The sequence below is a fragment of the Chiloscyllium punctatum genome, chromosome 3 (assembly GCF_047496795.1).
Source record: "Chiloscyllium punctatum isolate Juve2018m chromosome 3, sChiPun1.3, whole genome shotgun sequence".
NCBI lineage: Eukaryota > Metazoa > Chordata > Chondrichthyes > Orectolobiformes > Hemiscylliidae > Chiloscyllium > Chiloscyllium punctatum.
In genome coordinates, this window is record NC_092741.1 from 100,987,705 (window position 1) to 101,004,109 (window position 16,405).

At 39.2% G+C, this 16,405-nt stretch overlaps 1 protein-coding gene across 3 annotated transcripts in view; it reads right to left on the reverse strand.

The window, feature by feature from the left end:
• The window catches only part of msraa (methionine sulfoxide reductase Aa), a 505,366-nt gene that overhangs the window by 115,606 nt on the left and 373,355 nt on the right, over positions 1-16,405 (reverse strand). For all 3 annotated transcript variants that reach the window (XR_011954689.1, XM_072557547.1, XM_072557557.1), the window contains exon 4: positions 9,465-9,569. Coding sequence is in view for 2 of the 3 variants with exons in the window: in XM_072557547.1 (XP_072413648.1) it covers positions 9,465-9,569 (105 nt within the window). In the remaining variant the exon portion in view is untranslated. The remainder of the gene's footprint in view (positions 1-9,464; positions 9,570-16,405) is intronic.

The window sequence follows — 16,405 nt, forward strand, 5'->3', positions numbered from 1 at the left end:
CCACCTACTTATACACAATGACCCCCTCCCTAGGTTGGACAAACACTGCTTAGTCAAAGAACTCCACATCCTCCATCACAAAATATCTGGACTCATCCTGCCTCCACCCTGGGCCTCCTGCCTCAGACTCTCCTGGGTCTCTATCCTGGGCCTGCTTCCTATATCTCCCTCCTGTCCGATCAATACCCACTATGGAGGTATGACTGTGTCGGGACTGTTACAGTTACTGGTCAATCTGCCTAGCCAGCAGTTTGAGAAGGTGGGATTTTCTATCAGTGGGCGGCACATTGGCACAGTGGTTAGCACTGCTGCCTCACAGCACCAGAGACCTGGGTTCAATTCCCGCCTCAGGCGACTGACTGTGTGGAGTTTGCACATTCTCCCCGTGTCTGTGTGGGTTTCCTCCGGGTGCTCCGGTTTCCTCCCACAATCCAAAGATGTGCAGGTCAGGTGAATTGGCCATGCTAAATTGCCCGTAGTGTTAGGTAAGGGGTAAATGTAGGGGAATGGGTGGGTTGCGTTTCGGCGCGGCGGTGTGGACTTGTTGGGCCGAAGGGCCTGGTTCCACACTATAATTAATCTAATCTAATCTAATCTAATTATTAGGTCCTCTGTTGTTTATAGTATATATAAATGACCTGGGGGAAAACATGGATAGTTTGATTAATAAGTTTGCAGATAACACAAAGATTGGTGGAGTTGCTGATAGATTGGTGACTTGGGCAAAGAAATGGCAGATGGAGTTTAATCCAGACAAATGTGAGCTGATGCATTTTGGTGGATCGAATTTAGGTGTGAATTATACTGTAAATGGCAGAACCCTTAGCAACATTAACATGCAGAAGGATCTGGACGTGTAGGTCCACAGTTCCCTAAGCGTGGCAACACAGGTGGCCAAGGTGATTAAGGCGGCTTATGGCATGCTTACCCTCATCGGCCGAGGCATGGCATACAAGAGTTGGCAAATCATGTTGCAGCTTTATATAACCCTTCTTAGGCTGCACTTGGAGTACTGCGTGCAGTTTTGGTCATCACATTGCCAGAAAGACGTGGAAGCTTTGGAGAGAGTGCCGAGAAGGTTCACCAGGATTTGCCTGGTCTTGAGGGTATTGGATATGAGTAAAGGTTGAAAAGGCTAGGATTGTTTTCACTGGAAAATGGCAGCTGAAAGGAGATTTGATAAAGGTCTACAAAATTATGAGAGGCATAGATAGGGTAGATAATCAGAGGATTTTCCCCAGGTTTGAAATTTGAATTACAAGAGCACAGGTTAAAAGTGAGAGGGGGCAGGTCTTAGGGAGATGTGTGAGGGAAGTTTTTTTCACAGAGAGAGTGGTAACTCTGAAATGCACAGCCTGAAGAGGTAGTGGAAGCAGCATGTTGACGACATTTAAGAGGTATCTGATGCTTTCATGACTAGGGAGGGAATAGAGAGATATAGACCAAACAAGGGCAGAAGATTTGTTTTTTAGTTTAGTTAGGGCATGATGATCAGCACAGGCTTGGAGGGAAAAGGGCTTGTTCCTGTGCTGTATATCTCTTTGTTCTTTGTTCTAATCACTGGTCACTGACTTTTCCTCTGACAGACATGTGGACCCGGCCTTCATCCCACAGCCCCCTGTAATTTATTTTTGATTAAGAAAATAATTTTACTGTACAAGTACACAATAAGTGTCAGTCATATATTGGTAATGTGATCAGTTGCACTTTTGAGTCAAGATCTGGCCAGGCAAAGTTTGTTTGGCATACTTATTTAAGTCCATGTTCACTGATGCCAAATCCTCAGTCCTAATGTTAATGAAGTATTAACATAGTAATTGGCTGTTTGTCAAAATTAAACAGATGAATATGTTCCTTGACAGCCCAGCAAGCTGACAGCTTCTTCCTGAGATTGCTTTGCATGGATTGCATCACCTTACAGCAGTAGAAGCATGTAATAATGCAACAAAGCCTCTTGTTTTACCAGAATTAAATTTTGGCAAATTCCCCTTCAAAGAACAAAGAAAATTACAGTACAGAAACAGGCCCTTTGGCCCTCCAAGCCTGCAGCAATCCCTATCATCTATCTAGACCAGTCGCCTATTTTCCAAGGATCTGTATCCCTTTGATCCCTGCCCATTCATGTATCTGTCTAGAAACATCTTAAATGATGCTACTGTGCCTGCCTCTACCACCTCCGCTGGCAATGCATTCAGGAACCCAAATCCTCTGCATAAAGAACTTCCCTTAAACCTTTCCCCTCTCATCTTGAACTCATGACCCCTAGTAACTGAGTTCCCCACTCTGAGAAAAAGCTTCTTGCTATCCACTCTCTCATTTCTCTCTCATGATTTTGTAGTCCTCAATCAGGTACCCCCACAACCTCCGTCTTTCTAATGAAAATAATCCTAATCTACTCAACCTCTCTATAGCTACCGCCCTCCATACCAGGTAACATGCTGGCGAACATCCTCTACACTGTCACCATCTACATTCTTTTGGTAATGTGCCAACCAGAACTGTCCGCAGTATTCCAAATGTGGCTGACCAACGTCTTATACAACTGTAAGATGACCTACAACTCCAATACCTCATCCAATGAAGGAAAGAATGTCATATGCCTTCTTGACCACTCTATCAACCTGTGTTTCCACCTTCAGGGTACAATGGACCTGAACACCCAGATCTCTCAGTACATCAATTTTCCCCAGGGCTTTTCCATTTACCGTATAATTCACTCTAGAATTGGATCTTCAAAAATGCACCACCTCGCGTTTGCCCAGATTGAACTCCATCTGCCATTTCTCTGCCTAACTGTCCAATCTACTTATATTCTGCTATGTTCTTTGACAGTCCCCTTCACTATCTGCTACTCCACCAATCTTAGTGTCATCTGCAAATTTGCTAATCAGACCACCTATACCTTCCTCACAGATCATTTATGTATATCACAAACAACAGTGGTCCCAGCTCGGATCCCTGTGGAACACCACTGGTCATAGTTCTCCATTTTGAGAAACTCCCTTTCACTACTACTCTCTGTCTCCTGCTGCTCAGCCAGTTGTCTATCCATCTAGCTAATGCACCCTGGACCCCATGCCATATCATTTTCTCCATCTGCCAACCATAGGGAAATCTAATTAAATGCCTTACTGTAAATGCCATTATATGACATCTACAGATCTTCCCTCATCTATTAACTTTGTCACTTCCTCAAAGAATTCTACTAAGTTGGTAAGACATGACCTTCCCTGTACAAAACCATGCTGCCTATCACTGATAAGCCCATTTTTTTCCAAATGTAAATAGATCCTATCCCTCAGTACCTTTTCCAGTAGCTTCCCTACCATTGATGTCAGGCTCACAGGTCTGTAATTACCTGGATTATCCCTTCCTAAAACAAGGGGACAACATTAGCAATCCCCCAGTCATAGAACATAGAAAAATACAGCGCTTTACAGGCCCTTTGGCCCTCGATGTTGTGCCGATCCAAGCCCACCTAACCTACACTAGCCCACTATCCTCCATATGCCTATCCAATGCCCGTTTAAATGACCATAAAGAGGGAGAGTCCACCACTGCTACTGGCAGAGCATTCCATGAACTCATGACTCGCTGAGTAAAGAATCTACCCCTAACATCTGTCCTAGGATATATCCCATCCGAACCTGGGGACTTGTCCACCTTAATGCCTTTTAGAATACCCAACACTTTCTCCCTCCTTATGCCGACTTGACCCGGAGTAATCAAACATTTATCCCTAACATCTGCCATATCCATCTCCTTGGTGAATCCCGACGCAAAGCACTCATTAAGAATCTCAGCCATTTTCTCTGACTCCACATATAACTTTACTCCTGTGTCACTGAGTGGGCCAACCCTTTCTCTAGTTACCCTGTTACTCCTTGTGTACAAATAAAAGGCTTTGGGATTTTCCTTAACACTGTTTGCTAAAGATATTTCATGACCCTTTAGCTCTCTTAATTCCTCATTTCAGATTGGTCCTACTTTCCCAATATTCTTCCAAAGCTTTATCTGTTTTCAGTCGCCAGACGTTATGTATGCTTCCTTTTTCCTCTTAGCTAATCTCACAATTTCACCTGTTATCCATGGTTCCCTAATCTTGCCATTTCTATTCCTCATTTTCAAAGGACATGTCGGTCCTGCACTCTAGTCAACCTCTCTTTAAAAGCCTCCCACATATCAAATGTGGATTTCCCTTCAAACAGCTGCTCCCAATGCACAGTCCCCAGCTCCTGCTGAATTTAGTTATAGTTGGCCTTCCCCTAACTTTCTTCCTTTAGGACCAACCCGTCTTTGTCCAAGAGTATTTTGAAACTTATTTACTGTGATCACTATTCGCAAAGCAACCCCCTACTGAAACTTCAACCACCTAGACTGACTCATTCCCCAATACCAAGTCCAGTATGGCCCCTTCCCGAGTTGGACTATTTACATACTGCTCTATAAAATCCTCCTGGATGCTCCTTACAAATTCTGCTCCATCTAAACCTCTAAAATTAAGTGAATCACAGTCAATGTCTGGAAAATTAAAATCTCCTATCACCACCATCCTGTTGCTCCTACATCTTTCCATAATCTCTTTATATACTTGTACCTCTATCTCACACTTGCTGTTGGGAGGCCTATAGAACAGCCCCAACATTGTTAACACATTCTTCCTATTTCTGAGCTCTGCTTGTATTGTCTCACTGCTTGAGTCCTCCATCGTGCCCTCCTTCAGCACAGCTGTGATATCCTCTCTGACAAGTAATGCAACTCCTCCACCCCTTTTACCTCTCTCTCTAACCCACCTGAAATATCTGTATCCTGGGATATTTAGTTGCCAATCTTGCCCTTTCCTCAACCAAGTCTCAGTAATATCAATAGCATCATACTCCCAGGTACTAATCCAAGCCCTACGTTCATCTGCCTTACCTACTACACTTCTCGCATTAAAACAAATGTGCCTCAGACCACCTGTCCATTTGTGTTCATCATCTACTCCCTGCCTACTCTTCCTCTTAGTCACACTGGCTTCATTATCTAATTCCTTACAGGTTTTAGTTATTTACCTGCACTTAGGCTATATGAATAGAATCCAACTGACTTCACATTGATGATACAATCTGCCAGGAACAAGCTGACAGGTAAGGGGTGTAAAATTGGGTGGAATGCTGGGGGCATCAATTAATTGTCATTTAAGGTCCTTAGCTCACCATTTCTGGTATTATACCCAGTAAACCCTGGTGGTGGCTGTCTGTATGAGAAGTCTTTGTCCAGTGGAGACATCCTCAGTTGAAATGAGCCCTACTTACTATCCATTCCCCACCACCAGAACAACCACCTTGGTCACTCCTTTTGCAGACCTCACAAGACAAGGTGATCTCATTTACTTTGTACTCTTGTCACTCCTACCCTTCTCCTCAGGGAATACCTGTTGTCCCATTGACTCATTGTGACTCAATGTGGCATTGCTGGAGTTGCTGGCCATCTGATTGTCTGTCAGTTCTTTCATCCTCCCTCACTGATGAATGCAAAATAATGATCGTGCCTTCTGGGCCAACAGAGGCTGGCTTACCTCCAACGTGTTTGCCAGTGGCCACTGTCTCATTGAAATATCTGGCCAGTAAAATAAAATGATGCCTAGTATCAGTGGTATTTTACTTCTGTGTGAATATAACCATTAATTTCCTAAATATTCACCTTTACAACATGAGTGAGAAAGCAGTCTGAGCTGTTGTCTTCTACCTGTCTTCCATTTGTAGTACTCAATCAAGGAGAGTGGGAGTACAGCAATAATCAGGCTTATTTACATACTATCAGCTGTCGAGAGTAAAAATCAATATAATTTAAAATGCAATATTAAATGAATAATATTCTCAAAATTATTCTTCATTTACACTCAACGTTTTACACTGAAATATGTCTTCATACATTTAGAATTTGAATTATCTGGAGGTTTGTCAATACAAGTGACAGAATTCTACACTGCTCCATGCAATGCTTTGATGCACTGTGCAGCCTTTGCCACCCATGAATTAAACCCTACTCTATAAAATAATGTGCAGCAAACTGATTGTAAAGTTGTGTGTGAAAGCTAACTGACAGGGACCAGTACACAAAAGCAGCATCAATAATGTCTCTCATCTGTTTAAAATAAACAAATTTGTAACAGTTCAAATGGAATATTAACAGGAATAAGAGACATCAGTTATGTAAAAAAACTGGAAAAGTTGAGATTTTTCTTCTCAAAGCAGAGAAAATTAAATTGAGAGCTAATAGAGGTGCTCAAAATCACATGGAGTTGTTTGAACACACAAAGGACAAAAAACAAGAAAATCCATCCAGTTTTTCGAAGAAAATATGAAGAGTAAAGCAACAAGAGGAAACAGATTTAACATATTGAGCAAAAGAAACAGGAGAGGAGAAGATTTTTTTCATGTGATGAGCCATTATGATGTGGAATGTATTCCCTGAAATCCTGGTGGATGAAGATAGTAGTTTTTAAAAGAGAATTGAATAAATACTTGTAAAGGGAAGCATAAAAAAAACCCTGCAGGTCACTAAGAGGAACAAGCAGGAAAATGTAAAGTATATTAGTTCTAATGCACTTATTTTTTAAAAGCAATCTGATATCATGTCATTTTTTTCAATAAAAATAAAATTAAGTCCAAATGTTTCCATTACAGATTCTTGACATTTACGCTTATAAAACACATGAACGGAGCAAACAGTCTTCACTTGACCTAGCTTCAAGAAAAAGCAGCTTGGTAGTGTGGGATAATCTGCTGACAGTGTTAATAAGTTAGTATTATGTACAAACAGACTATAGACAAAGGAAGTAATGAAAGATTAGTGACATCATATTTAAAATTCACCAGCATCCCTATTGCCAGTTTTGATCTCACTGGTGTTGTGAAGATGTGAGTGCACTATACCTTTAAGAGAGTTAAAAGCTAACAGAACTACCTGACAACACCAAGTGTTCTGAACAAGATGCAATGTAACCTTTTGGTCCAGCAGCTAGTGTAGATGGTTGCCTGGAGACAACAAATACAAATTTGAATTGGGCCAATCAGTTTAAATTATACCCCAAAAAAATACCAAACTCCAACCAAGTTTGAATTTAATACATTGACAATATTAAAAGCCAATGACACATTCCGATGCTTTGGGGGTATAAGACCGGGAAAATCGAACAGTTAGGGGAGAACTGCCAAGCTACCAACACATGCATACTGCCCACAGAATAGCTCTCTTAAAGGTACCTTTATCTATCAGCGTTAAACATAATCCCTAAGACGAAGAAAAGAAGACAGAGGAAGGTACAAAGACCAGATTCAACTGCTGGCTGATTTTGAAATTTGAATTTTTGGTAAATCTTAATCAGGGGCTTTATCGGAGTAGTATTGTAAAAGGAGAAGGTAAAAGATAGGTTAGAGAAAGGAGTTGTAAATAGTTGCTAGTTAATTATTCTCTGTTATAGTTGAAGAAATAAAATTGTTAATGTTTACTTTAAATTTCTTGGCCTCTTGAATTTTCACAGATTTTCTCTGGTGCTGGTTTTAAATTAGCAGCTGGAGGGGGTTTACCCCATGTCATAACACTGGTGAAATGGTGATAGCAAACAAAAATCTTCCTTGTATATCAGCTGTTCCTTTGTGGCTGAATGGGCAACTGCACACAGCTAAGATGGTGATATAAACTTAGAAATAAAAGTGGCAAAGGCTAGACTATGAAGAATTTATGACAGAAACTCTGATTCATAACATCACTGCATTGTCAGACCATAAAGCACACTTTCTGACCAACAGTTATCAGGGGCTGAGAACAGTAACTGTGACTTTTTAATGTATAATTTAATAAAGGATCTAAGTGTAGCTTACACCTAATTTTCTACAATTTTCATGCACAGCATAACACATGGCAATCCATACCATAGTGGTAATCCTCTGATGTTAACTCAAAATTTAAAATATCATATGCTTGCAGTATACAGTAATTTGGGATGCAATGCATCAATGGGTTGAAGTATTTTTCTCTACTGCTTCTGAATCTTATCCTGATCCAACATGGTCACAGTATTTTTCTGCCACATTGAATTGAATTGAATTGAATTTATTGGCACGTATAGTGAGGCAATTTCTGAGATCGTTATTCCCACAGAATTTTTCCATCAATAAGGACTCTTTAAAACCTATCCTTTGGTCATCTGTCCAGCTCAGTAACACTCCTCTGTAACATCTTTGGATGCTTCGTAAACATACTAGTTGACATTGTCACCTGAAAACAAAATTCAGAATGCAGCTTGAACAGATCCTGTTACATAAGAAATGAGGGTCACAGTGAAGTAACATTCAAAAGCAGTGTTGCTTATTGCTTGGTTGTAGGCTAGATCTGTGGTTACTTCAATGACAGATTTATTTGTGAAGTAAGGCACATCACACATTTTATCCAGTGGAGTTCACTGTGAAGATGTGTTCCCTAAGGATGTGCAATGTGCCTTGTGTACAGTGCTCTCCTGCTCCCTCTTCACCTTCTTGCTGCACTGTCTTGTCTTTTTGGTTGTTCCCACTCTGGGCCTTTGGTAGCTCTATACACTACCCAAGACTGCAGCCACGAGCAGCCAAAAGAAATGTAACACAGGCTAACACTTGTCATTAGAGGCCAGAAAATGGTTGCAATAATCAGAAAATAGGCTCAAAAACATCCAGAGGTTAACCAGCAACATAAAGGACATACTAATAATTAATTCTTGAATCTCCTGAATTATGCAAATATCTTTCTGACTGTCAGCTCCATAAGTGACTGCTCATGTTTATCATATACATGATAGGGATAGGTGTTTTAAAGGAACACTAAGAATAACAAAATGTTTTATAACTTGATACATTTCCATTATTGTACCTTTTAATACTTCAGCTTTTTAATATCATTTTTCACTCTAATTCAAAGTATGAAAACTGTACAAGAAATCTAATTTTCAGCTGATTAAATACTGCAACCACACTCCTTACAACAGTTACATACCCATCATTTGTTTTATAGTATCAATCAACTGGGGTCACAAAGACTTTATGACATAGGGACTATTAGTAAATGTTAGTTATTTGGACTTGATTTATTGCCTTTAGTTGCTGACAAAAGCAAGTGCGGACTCATATTAATAAAAAAAAGTTGCCTTTTAAATAACACTGCTGAAAGCTGGGAGGTGAAATAAACTGCAGAGTTTCACATGAACAGTGTCAATAATTTCCATTGAGCTGAGGAAAAAAGCAATGTTAACCCTCGGATTTAAGCAGTCACAATATTTTTTTCTGGTTCAATTGTTTCAATGTTTAAAAAAAACTCTGCCTGTCATTTTTTTCACGTTGTTTGGACCACATGTGGTTTCAAGGTTCATTTAAACATGTTACTGAAACACTAATTACCACAGCAGTGATTAGGAATATAATGAGGAGCTGGTCTATTCATTACAGTACCTTGTGTTGGGTCATGGTTCTCCCAGAAGACCTTGAGAAGATTTTCAAAGCAGATTTTGTCTGGATGGTACACAACTCTCACTACTTCTGCGTGACCAGTCATCCCTACAGAAAGACAAAACAATGCTAATTCAGGAGACCTATGATAAGTCTATGTTTGCTGCTTGTTATTTTTATTGCAAACTCAAATTTCAGACAGCAGCACAGCAAATGAGTATTCATTCACACATCATAATAATTTTATGAAATAACAGTTTGCTATTTTGGTTAAACCAAAGCAGTTTGTAATGCTTTAAGTTCACAAAATTAATTATTTTATGTACCAAGGTAAACATGTAAATCACCCCATATGTAAATCAGCAATGCTGTTCAAAATAAATGATTACATTCAGTTATTTTTTAGCATCATAATTTTGTTTACAATTAGATAGAAAAATGTGAAAATGATTCCATGATAATTTTCAGCATTCTGTACAACTGTTCATGCTTAGTATTTAGTACCTGTGTACGAGAGGATAACAGAGGAGAACAAGATAAGCCATTGCTTACTTAATATTTATTTCTCATAGAAACACTCCAATTCTCAGTGGATTAAGGCAATTAGGCTTAGAGATAGAGCTAGTTTCTTTTTGAAAGGGTGAAAACAGAATCAAATAAAGGAATTAAAAGGTTGGCCGTTCAATAGTAGTTTTAGTTGATGAGGTTTCAAAGGCATCAACAGTATTTTTCTATTCCTTCAGAAATCAAATGCAAATTTGAATTTTGCAATGTAAAAAAAACCCTTATAACCCAGCTCCACAATATTCTGAACAATGCATTGATTTATGTAAAGATTAAGATTGAACTGCATCTCTCAAAGAGTGGTAATCCAGTTTACAAATCAGACCTGTGGAAGTTTTATATAACCAATTCCATCCATTGGCCAGTCCATTCTATCTCACTGTACAAATCTTGGATCTTAAATCTGAATACTTAATTTGCAAACATCATGCTTTAACCCAATACCTTTGCAATGCTGCAGAGTGGGTAAGGAAACAGGTGCAAAGTTGATAATATTGATTCAGGATGTTGGAAAGTGTTAGAGAATTCTAAAATTACAAATGGAATTTCGTAACAGTTTCCAACATCCTGAATCAATATCACCTAAATCCAAGCCAACTTCAAACTGCTTATCAGGAGGCAGGCGATTTTACTAACAGCTAATGTTCCAATAAGTTCTTTACACCTTTTACATGATTCGTTTTAATTTGAAACAAATTTAAAGTCAGAGCTAGAGTGCAAATGGAACTTTCCATTCACATTAAAACAGTTCTGGTAAAATGTGCCATTTGGCTGTATTCACAGCAATTTTGTATCCTAGGAAGAGACCAGAGCCAATCTTTACTGCAGCTGTGAAGAGTGGACATGGGTTGCAGATTGTAACTCTACAAAGGCAATATACCGTGACCGAAAGAAATGGAGGTAAGTCCACAATCATGACTATTACACTGTAATAAAATTATTTCAGATGAACTTTGCATACCAAACTGTCCCGCAATCTTTTACACCTAATGGATCAGCAGATTTAAGGAGAGCAAATTTTGAGTGCGCAGCCCAGCAAAACTAACAAATTGCCAATAAAAAGATTATTTTTTTGTTTAGGAATAAATCTACTCACATTATCTACCTTGTGCAGGAACAACCAGCCTACAGAGCTGATCATCCATAACAGCTATGTTGACTACATCAATAAATATTTACGGGAGAAGTGGTTCAGATTTTCAAGTGACTAATGGTTCTTCCCCCTGCCCCAAAGCATCTCAACAGCAGCTTACATATCAACATAAGAAAAGATGAACTAAAACTTAAGAGCAGTAATTGAGTAAACAAGGCACTATGTATTTATGCATGATATTGAAAAAATTCTAGTACTCTTATCGAGTGGGGTAGTGAACATTTCCTTATGTGCTGCAACATTGAAAACATCAAATATCTAAGTGAAGAAACTCAGTAGTGATCAGAATCAAACTTCTGGCCGGTGGTACATATGTACAATTATATTAAAGTTCTAAAGAAAAAGAGTCATATTGAACTCTAAATGTTTCTCTCTTCACGGGTGCTGAGAGTTTTTTCAGCATTCATATAATGTCAATCTACAAAATTGTTGTCTAGTAGTTAAAACACTGCAAAATTTCAGTCAGGCATGTAAGGTGAAATGAATACAATGGTGTGTCAATTATTCTCATTTACATGAAATCAGTATGAATATCACAATCATATTATTACAGTTGCAACTTTTCACTTATAATTTCTGCACGTTACAGCTTAGCGTAAATTATCAGAACTTCATGGACAAAAAGTCAAGGGACTTGTGAATGATAACAAAACAAGTAACACTGCAAATCTTTTTCTGACATATCATCTGTGGAAATTGAGGTAGTCAGTGAAACCACTGTTATATCAACTGTCTCATTTGTCCAGCTATGTGTGGGTTGATGGTCCTCTTTTACAATTCTGCAACTCCAATATCCCTTTGCCTTTCCTTGTTATTCTGCAATGCCCAACTAGATTATTCCCACCACGTTATTGCTCATGAGCCTTTATCGTCAGCCATATCTTTTGCACTGTTATGCATCTACCTTCCCCTCACACTTGCCCCAACATACACATACACACATTCACTCTTTGCTGGTTCCTATTCTTACCTGAGCATAAATTTTCTGCTTCTTAAGGCCAATAACTTGAAACCAAGGGCTATGATTGCACCATTTACGCCATTGTAAACTTTATTTGTGCCAGGAGCAGAGAAATAGGAAATATACTGCACTACTAATGAGTTGATCTGCATAAGTACTTTGTAAATAATCAAACATTGCCTCTCATAATGCTCACAAATTCATTATTTGTGCATTTTCCAAATTTCCATACATATATAAATATTCCATAGGTCTCAAAAATGCTCAGGAGGAGGTAGATTTCCAAATGAACTGTTTAACAACAATAACCATAATCTGTGTTTTTATACACTGCACAGTCAGCACATGAACCATATGCTTCAGTTCACATACATTGTATGTACATGCTCCTTGGGCAGTTGTAACCTGCACTTGGTTAAAAAATGTAAATAAATGGCAAACTACCTGGCAATAAAATAGTTTGACAATTCAATGTGGAGTGCATTTCAAAGGTCCTTTGTAAGAAAATAAACGTCCATGTCTTTACAGGTTGAAGAGATGCACACTGTTATGGGTGGGGTTTGTTGTTACTAGTTGGAATGAATATTCTATTTGGACTCGGGTCCTGCGGAATGGCAGGCAACAATCCTTTGAGGAGAATCAATTTGTTTTGAAATACAGAAAATGTTGGAGAATACACTATTCGAGAATCAAAAAGTAAAGTATCTCTCATGTCCCGAAAGTGATTTTTAAATACACTGTTAAGGCAAACAGCGATTCGACTTCTCCCTGCAATAAAAGTGCAGTTCAAGTTAAAACTAGGCTGTGTCCGACTGAAACCTCGCTCTGACTTTCCTCTTGTAGCATTACCAGGGCTGGGTGCTGTCTCATGTTTTAAGCACTGTCAGCTTTTTTTTCGAACCCATCTGCTACCTTTTACTAGTTCTTTTTACTTGACAGCCTTGATATCGAAGGTCCCGCTGGCTGAAGTGATCGGAGGGACATGAAACCTTATAGAATTTTGGATTGTAACTTTAACAATCCAATCTTTGTCAATCGTAACCCCGCAGCATACCAGGTTACACGAGTTTTAAAGGAATTCACAATCTTTCATAAAACAACTGAAAGTAACTGTCAGTATTGATCACCCAACTGCCTGTAATAACGCACCGAAAATGATCTGTTCCTTAACACCACATTGCACATCTGCCCGATTTGAATAAAGGACAACTGAATGAAACTAGATGCTTTTGTTTCCGGTGAAGGTTGAAAAGGTATTAAATTTACATCGGAAAGAATACAAAATGTTGTTAATTTTAGTTTCTTGTACATGGAGTAATAGCCACCATTTAGATTTAGATTACTTACAATGTGGAAACAGGCCCTTCGGCCCAACAAGTCCACACCGCCCCGCCGAAGCGTAACCCACCCATACCCCTACATCTACATTATTTCTTCAATGTCAGCAAATGTCCGGTCATTATTTAATTTGATTTTAAATAATTCCATCAACCAAAGTGACAAAGAAGACAATGCAAACCAATGCAAAGCTTGGGATGGCCTTCCTATGTCAGATAAAAAAACGCAGCTGTTATGTTCATGCAATGTGTGTATGCTGTTGTCTGGAATGATTTGTGTTCTTGGAGATGATCATTTGTCGTAAAGCACTCAGGTGGTAAAGCAATCACGCGTGACACAGTCCGGCGGATATAAAAAATATTTGTATGATGGATAGCTTGTGGTTGCGGGTGGGACTTCGTGTGGCGCACACAATACAGAAGCTCCATCGCTCTTCAGTGTTGACTTTAGAAATCTTTATTGACAATCACAAAGAAAGATAACTCGCTCAAATTTGAGAAGAGAGTCTTTCTGTTTTTTTTACACTGTTTACATTGTTTGCACCTTTTGTCCTTAAAGCACTACATAGTATGGGGTCCGTTAAAATAGCACAACTGTACTGTTAACCAGAATGCTGCAATGTCAGTACAAGTTTCTCTTCGTAGCCTTTTGCAACGCATCATTTTAGTTATATTCCGAAGACGAAACAAATAAACCAGCATATTCTTCCAGTTCCCCTTAGTACCTGCATATTGCGTGAGCATTTGATTCCAGTGACAAGTTATCTGGTGATGTGAGTGATGCGGTTACAGACTGCTTTTTAAAGGTTACATTGTGCAATAGTTCCCAGGCTTCCATCTGATTAAAATTGCAAAGCATGTTGACAGGAAACGTAGCAGTAAATCACTGCATTATTTATTCCCAATTTCATTTTTTGTAAAGTATGCTTACTTAAGTTGCAACATGATGGCTTAGTGGATAAATGTACCACCTAATGCTGTACTGAGTTAAGGGGCTGATTTCACAGCCTCTGCTAGGTAGGAAATGGGGTGCTGGGCTGTTAAAATCGTGGATCTGAACTGTAACATTTCTTTGATTGCATCCTCGCACACACAACCCAAGAAAATGAAATAAAGACGATTTGTACTCAACAGGGTACCTTTCATGACCACAAGATTTTCCAAAGCACTTAACGGTCAGTAATTTTCAAATGTATTTATTACTTGGCAAATAGGGTTAAGGAGAATCCAAAAGGATTCTACAAGTTCATTAAGGACAAAAGGGTAATGAGGGAGAGAATAGGGCCCCTTAAGACCAGGTGTGGAACTGCTAGAGATTGGGGAAAATATTAAATGAGAATTCTGCATCAGCGTTGATTGCGGAGAAGGATATGAAAGTTGGAGAACATGGGGAAATAAATAATGAAATCTTGAAAAATGTCCGCATTACATAGAAGGAAGTGCTGGATTTCTTAAAACACATAGAGGTGGATAAATCCCCGGAACTTGATCAGGTGTGCCCTCGAACTCTGTGGGAAGCTAGAGAGCAAGAGACTGCTGGGCTCCCTGTGGAGATATTTGTATCATCAATAGCCACAGATGAGGTGCTAGAAGACTAGAGGTTGGCTAACGTGGTGCCACTATTTAAGAAAGGTGGTAAGGAAAAGCCAGGGAACTGTAGACCCGTGACCCTGACATCAGTGATGGGTAAGTTGTTAGAGGGAATCCTGAGGGACATGTATTTGGGGTTTACATGTATTTGGAAAGGCAAGGATTGATTAGGGATAGTCAACATGGTTTTGTGCATGGGAAATCATGTCTCATGAACATGATTGAGTTTTTTGAAGAAATAACAAAGAGGATTGATGAGGACAGAGTGGTGGATGTGATCTATATGGACTTCAGTAAGGCGTTCAACAAGGTTTCTCATGGTAAACTGGTTAGATAGGTTAGATCACATGGAATAGAGAGAGAGCTAGCTATTTGGATACAGAATTGGCAATGAAATATGATTTTTTTTTGTTTAGGAATAATGATCAGATTTTTAAAATGTTGAATGAGTGATAAATATTGGCCAGGAAAACCAAGGCCAAAAACACCAGGGATCCCATGCACCTCTTTAAAGTGGTGCCTGTTTTATATCAGCCTGAAAGGATTAATGCTAAGGAGTGCCATAAACACCACTGTCCGTGATGATGCGGTATGGATCTGTGAACAGATCAGCTGACAATTTCAAACTAGTAAGACTTAACAACCAGTCCTTCTCAATGCCTTTGTAACAATATTGAAATAACTGCACAGAGGCTGAGTCCTGTCAGCAGGTCACCCTTTACTTATTAGTGCCCAGTAAACTGACAGTGGTCAGCCAGCTCAGAGTCAATTCTCAATTTAGGAGATTCTAACCTCCTGGTTATATGATTTTTTTCCTTTATCTGGAAAATGTGAAGTTATTCATTTGGAAGGAAGAACAAAAGAATGGTATTGTTTAAATGCAAAAAGACTGCATAAAGCTGCAAGACAAATGGTCTTGGAGTTACCGATCCACAAAACATAGAAAGCGAGCACATAGATATAGCAGGTAATCAGGAAGTGAAATAACTGCACAGAGGCTGGTATCTTGTCACCAAGTCACCCTTTATTTACTCGTGCACAATACACTGGCTGTGGCCAGCCAGCTCAGAGTCTGTTGACTGAAATGCTAAATCTCCTGGTTATATTTATTTTATTTTAGAAGATCAGATATAAACAACTTTATTAAAATTCCACCACCAGGAGAAAAAGAACATCTGAGTGGGCAGTGACAAGCAGAGCCCCATAGGGGCAGTGCCAATGTGAAGGAAATTGTAGGGTAGGAATTAAATCCAAATAGAATTGGAGGGGGAAATATAGCACTCAACACCCCACGTTGCCCATCTCTCCCTAAAGACTTTCTCCTGGTTAAATTTTTCTC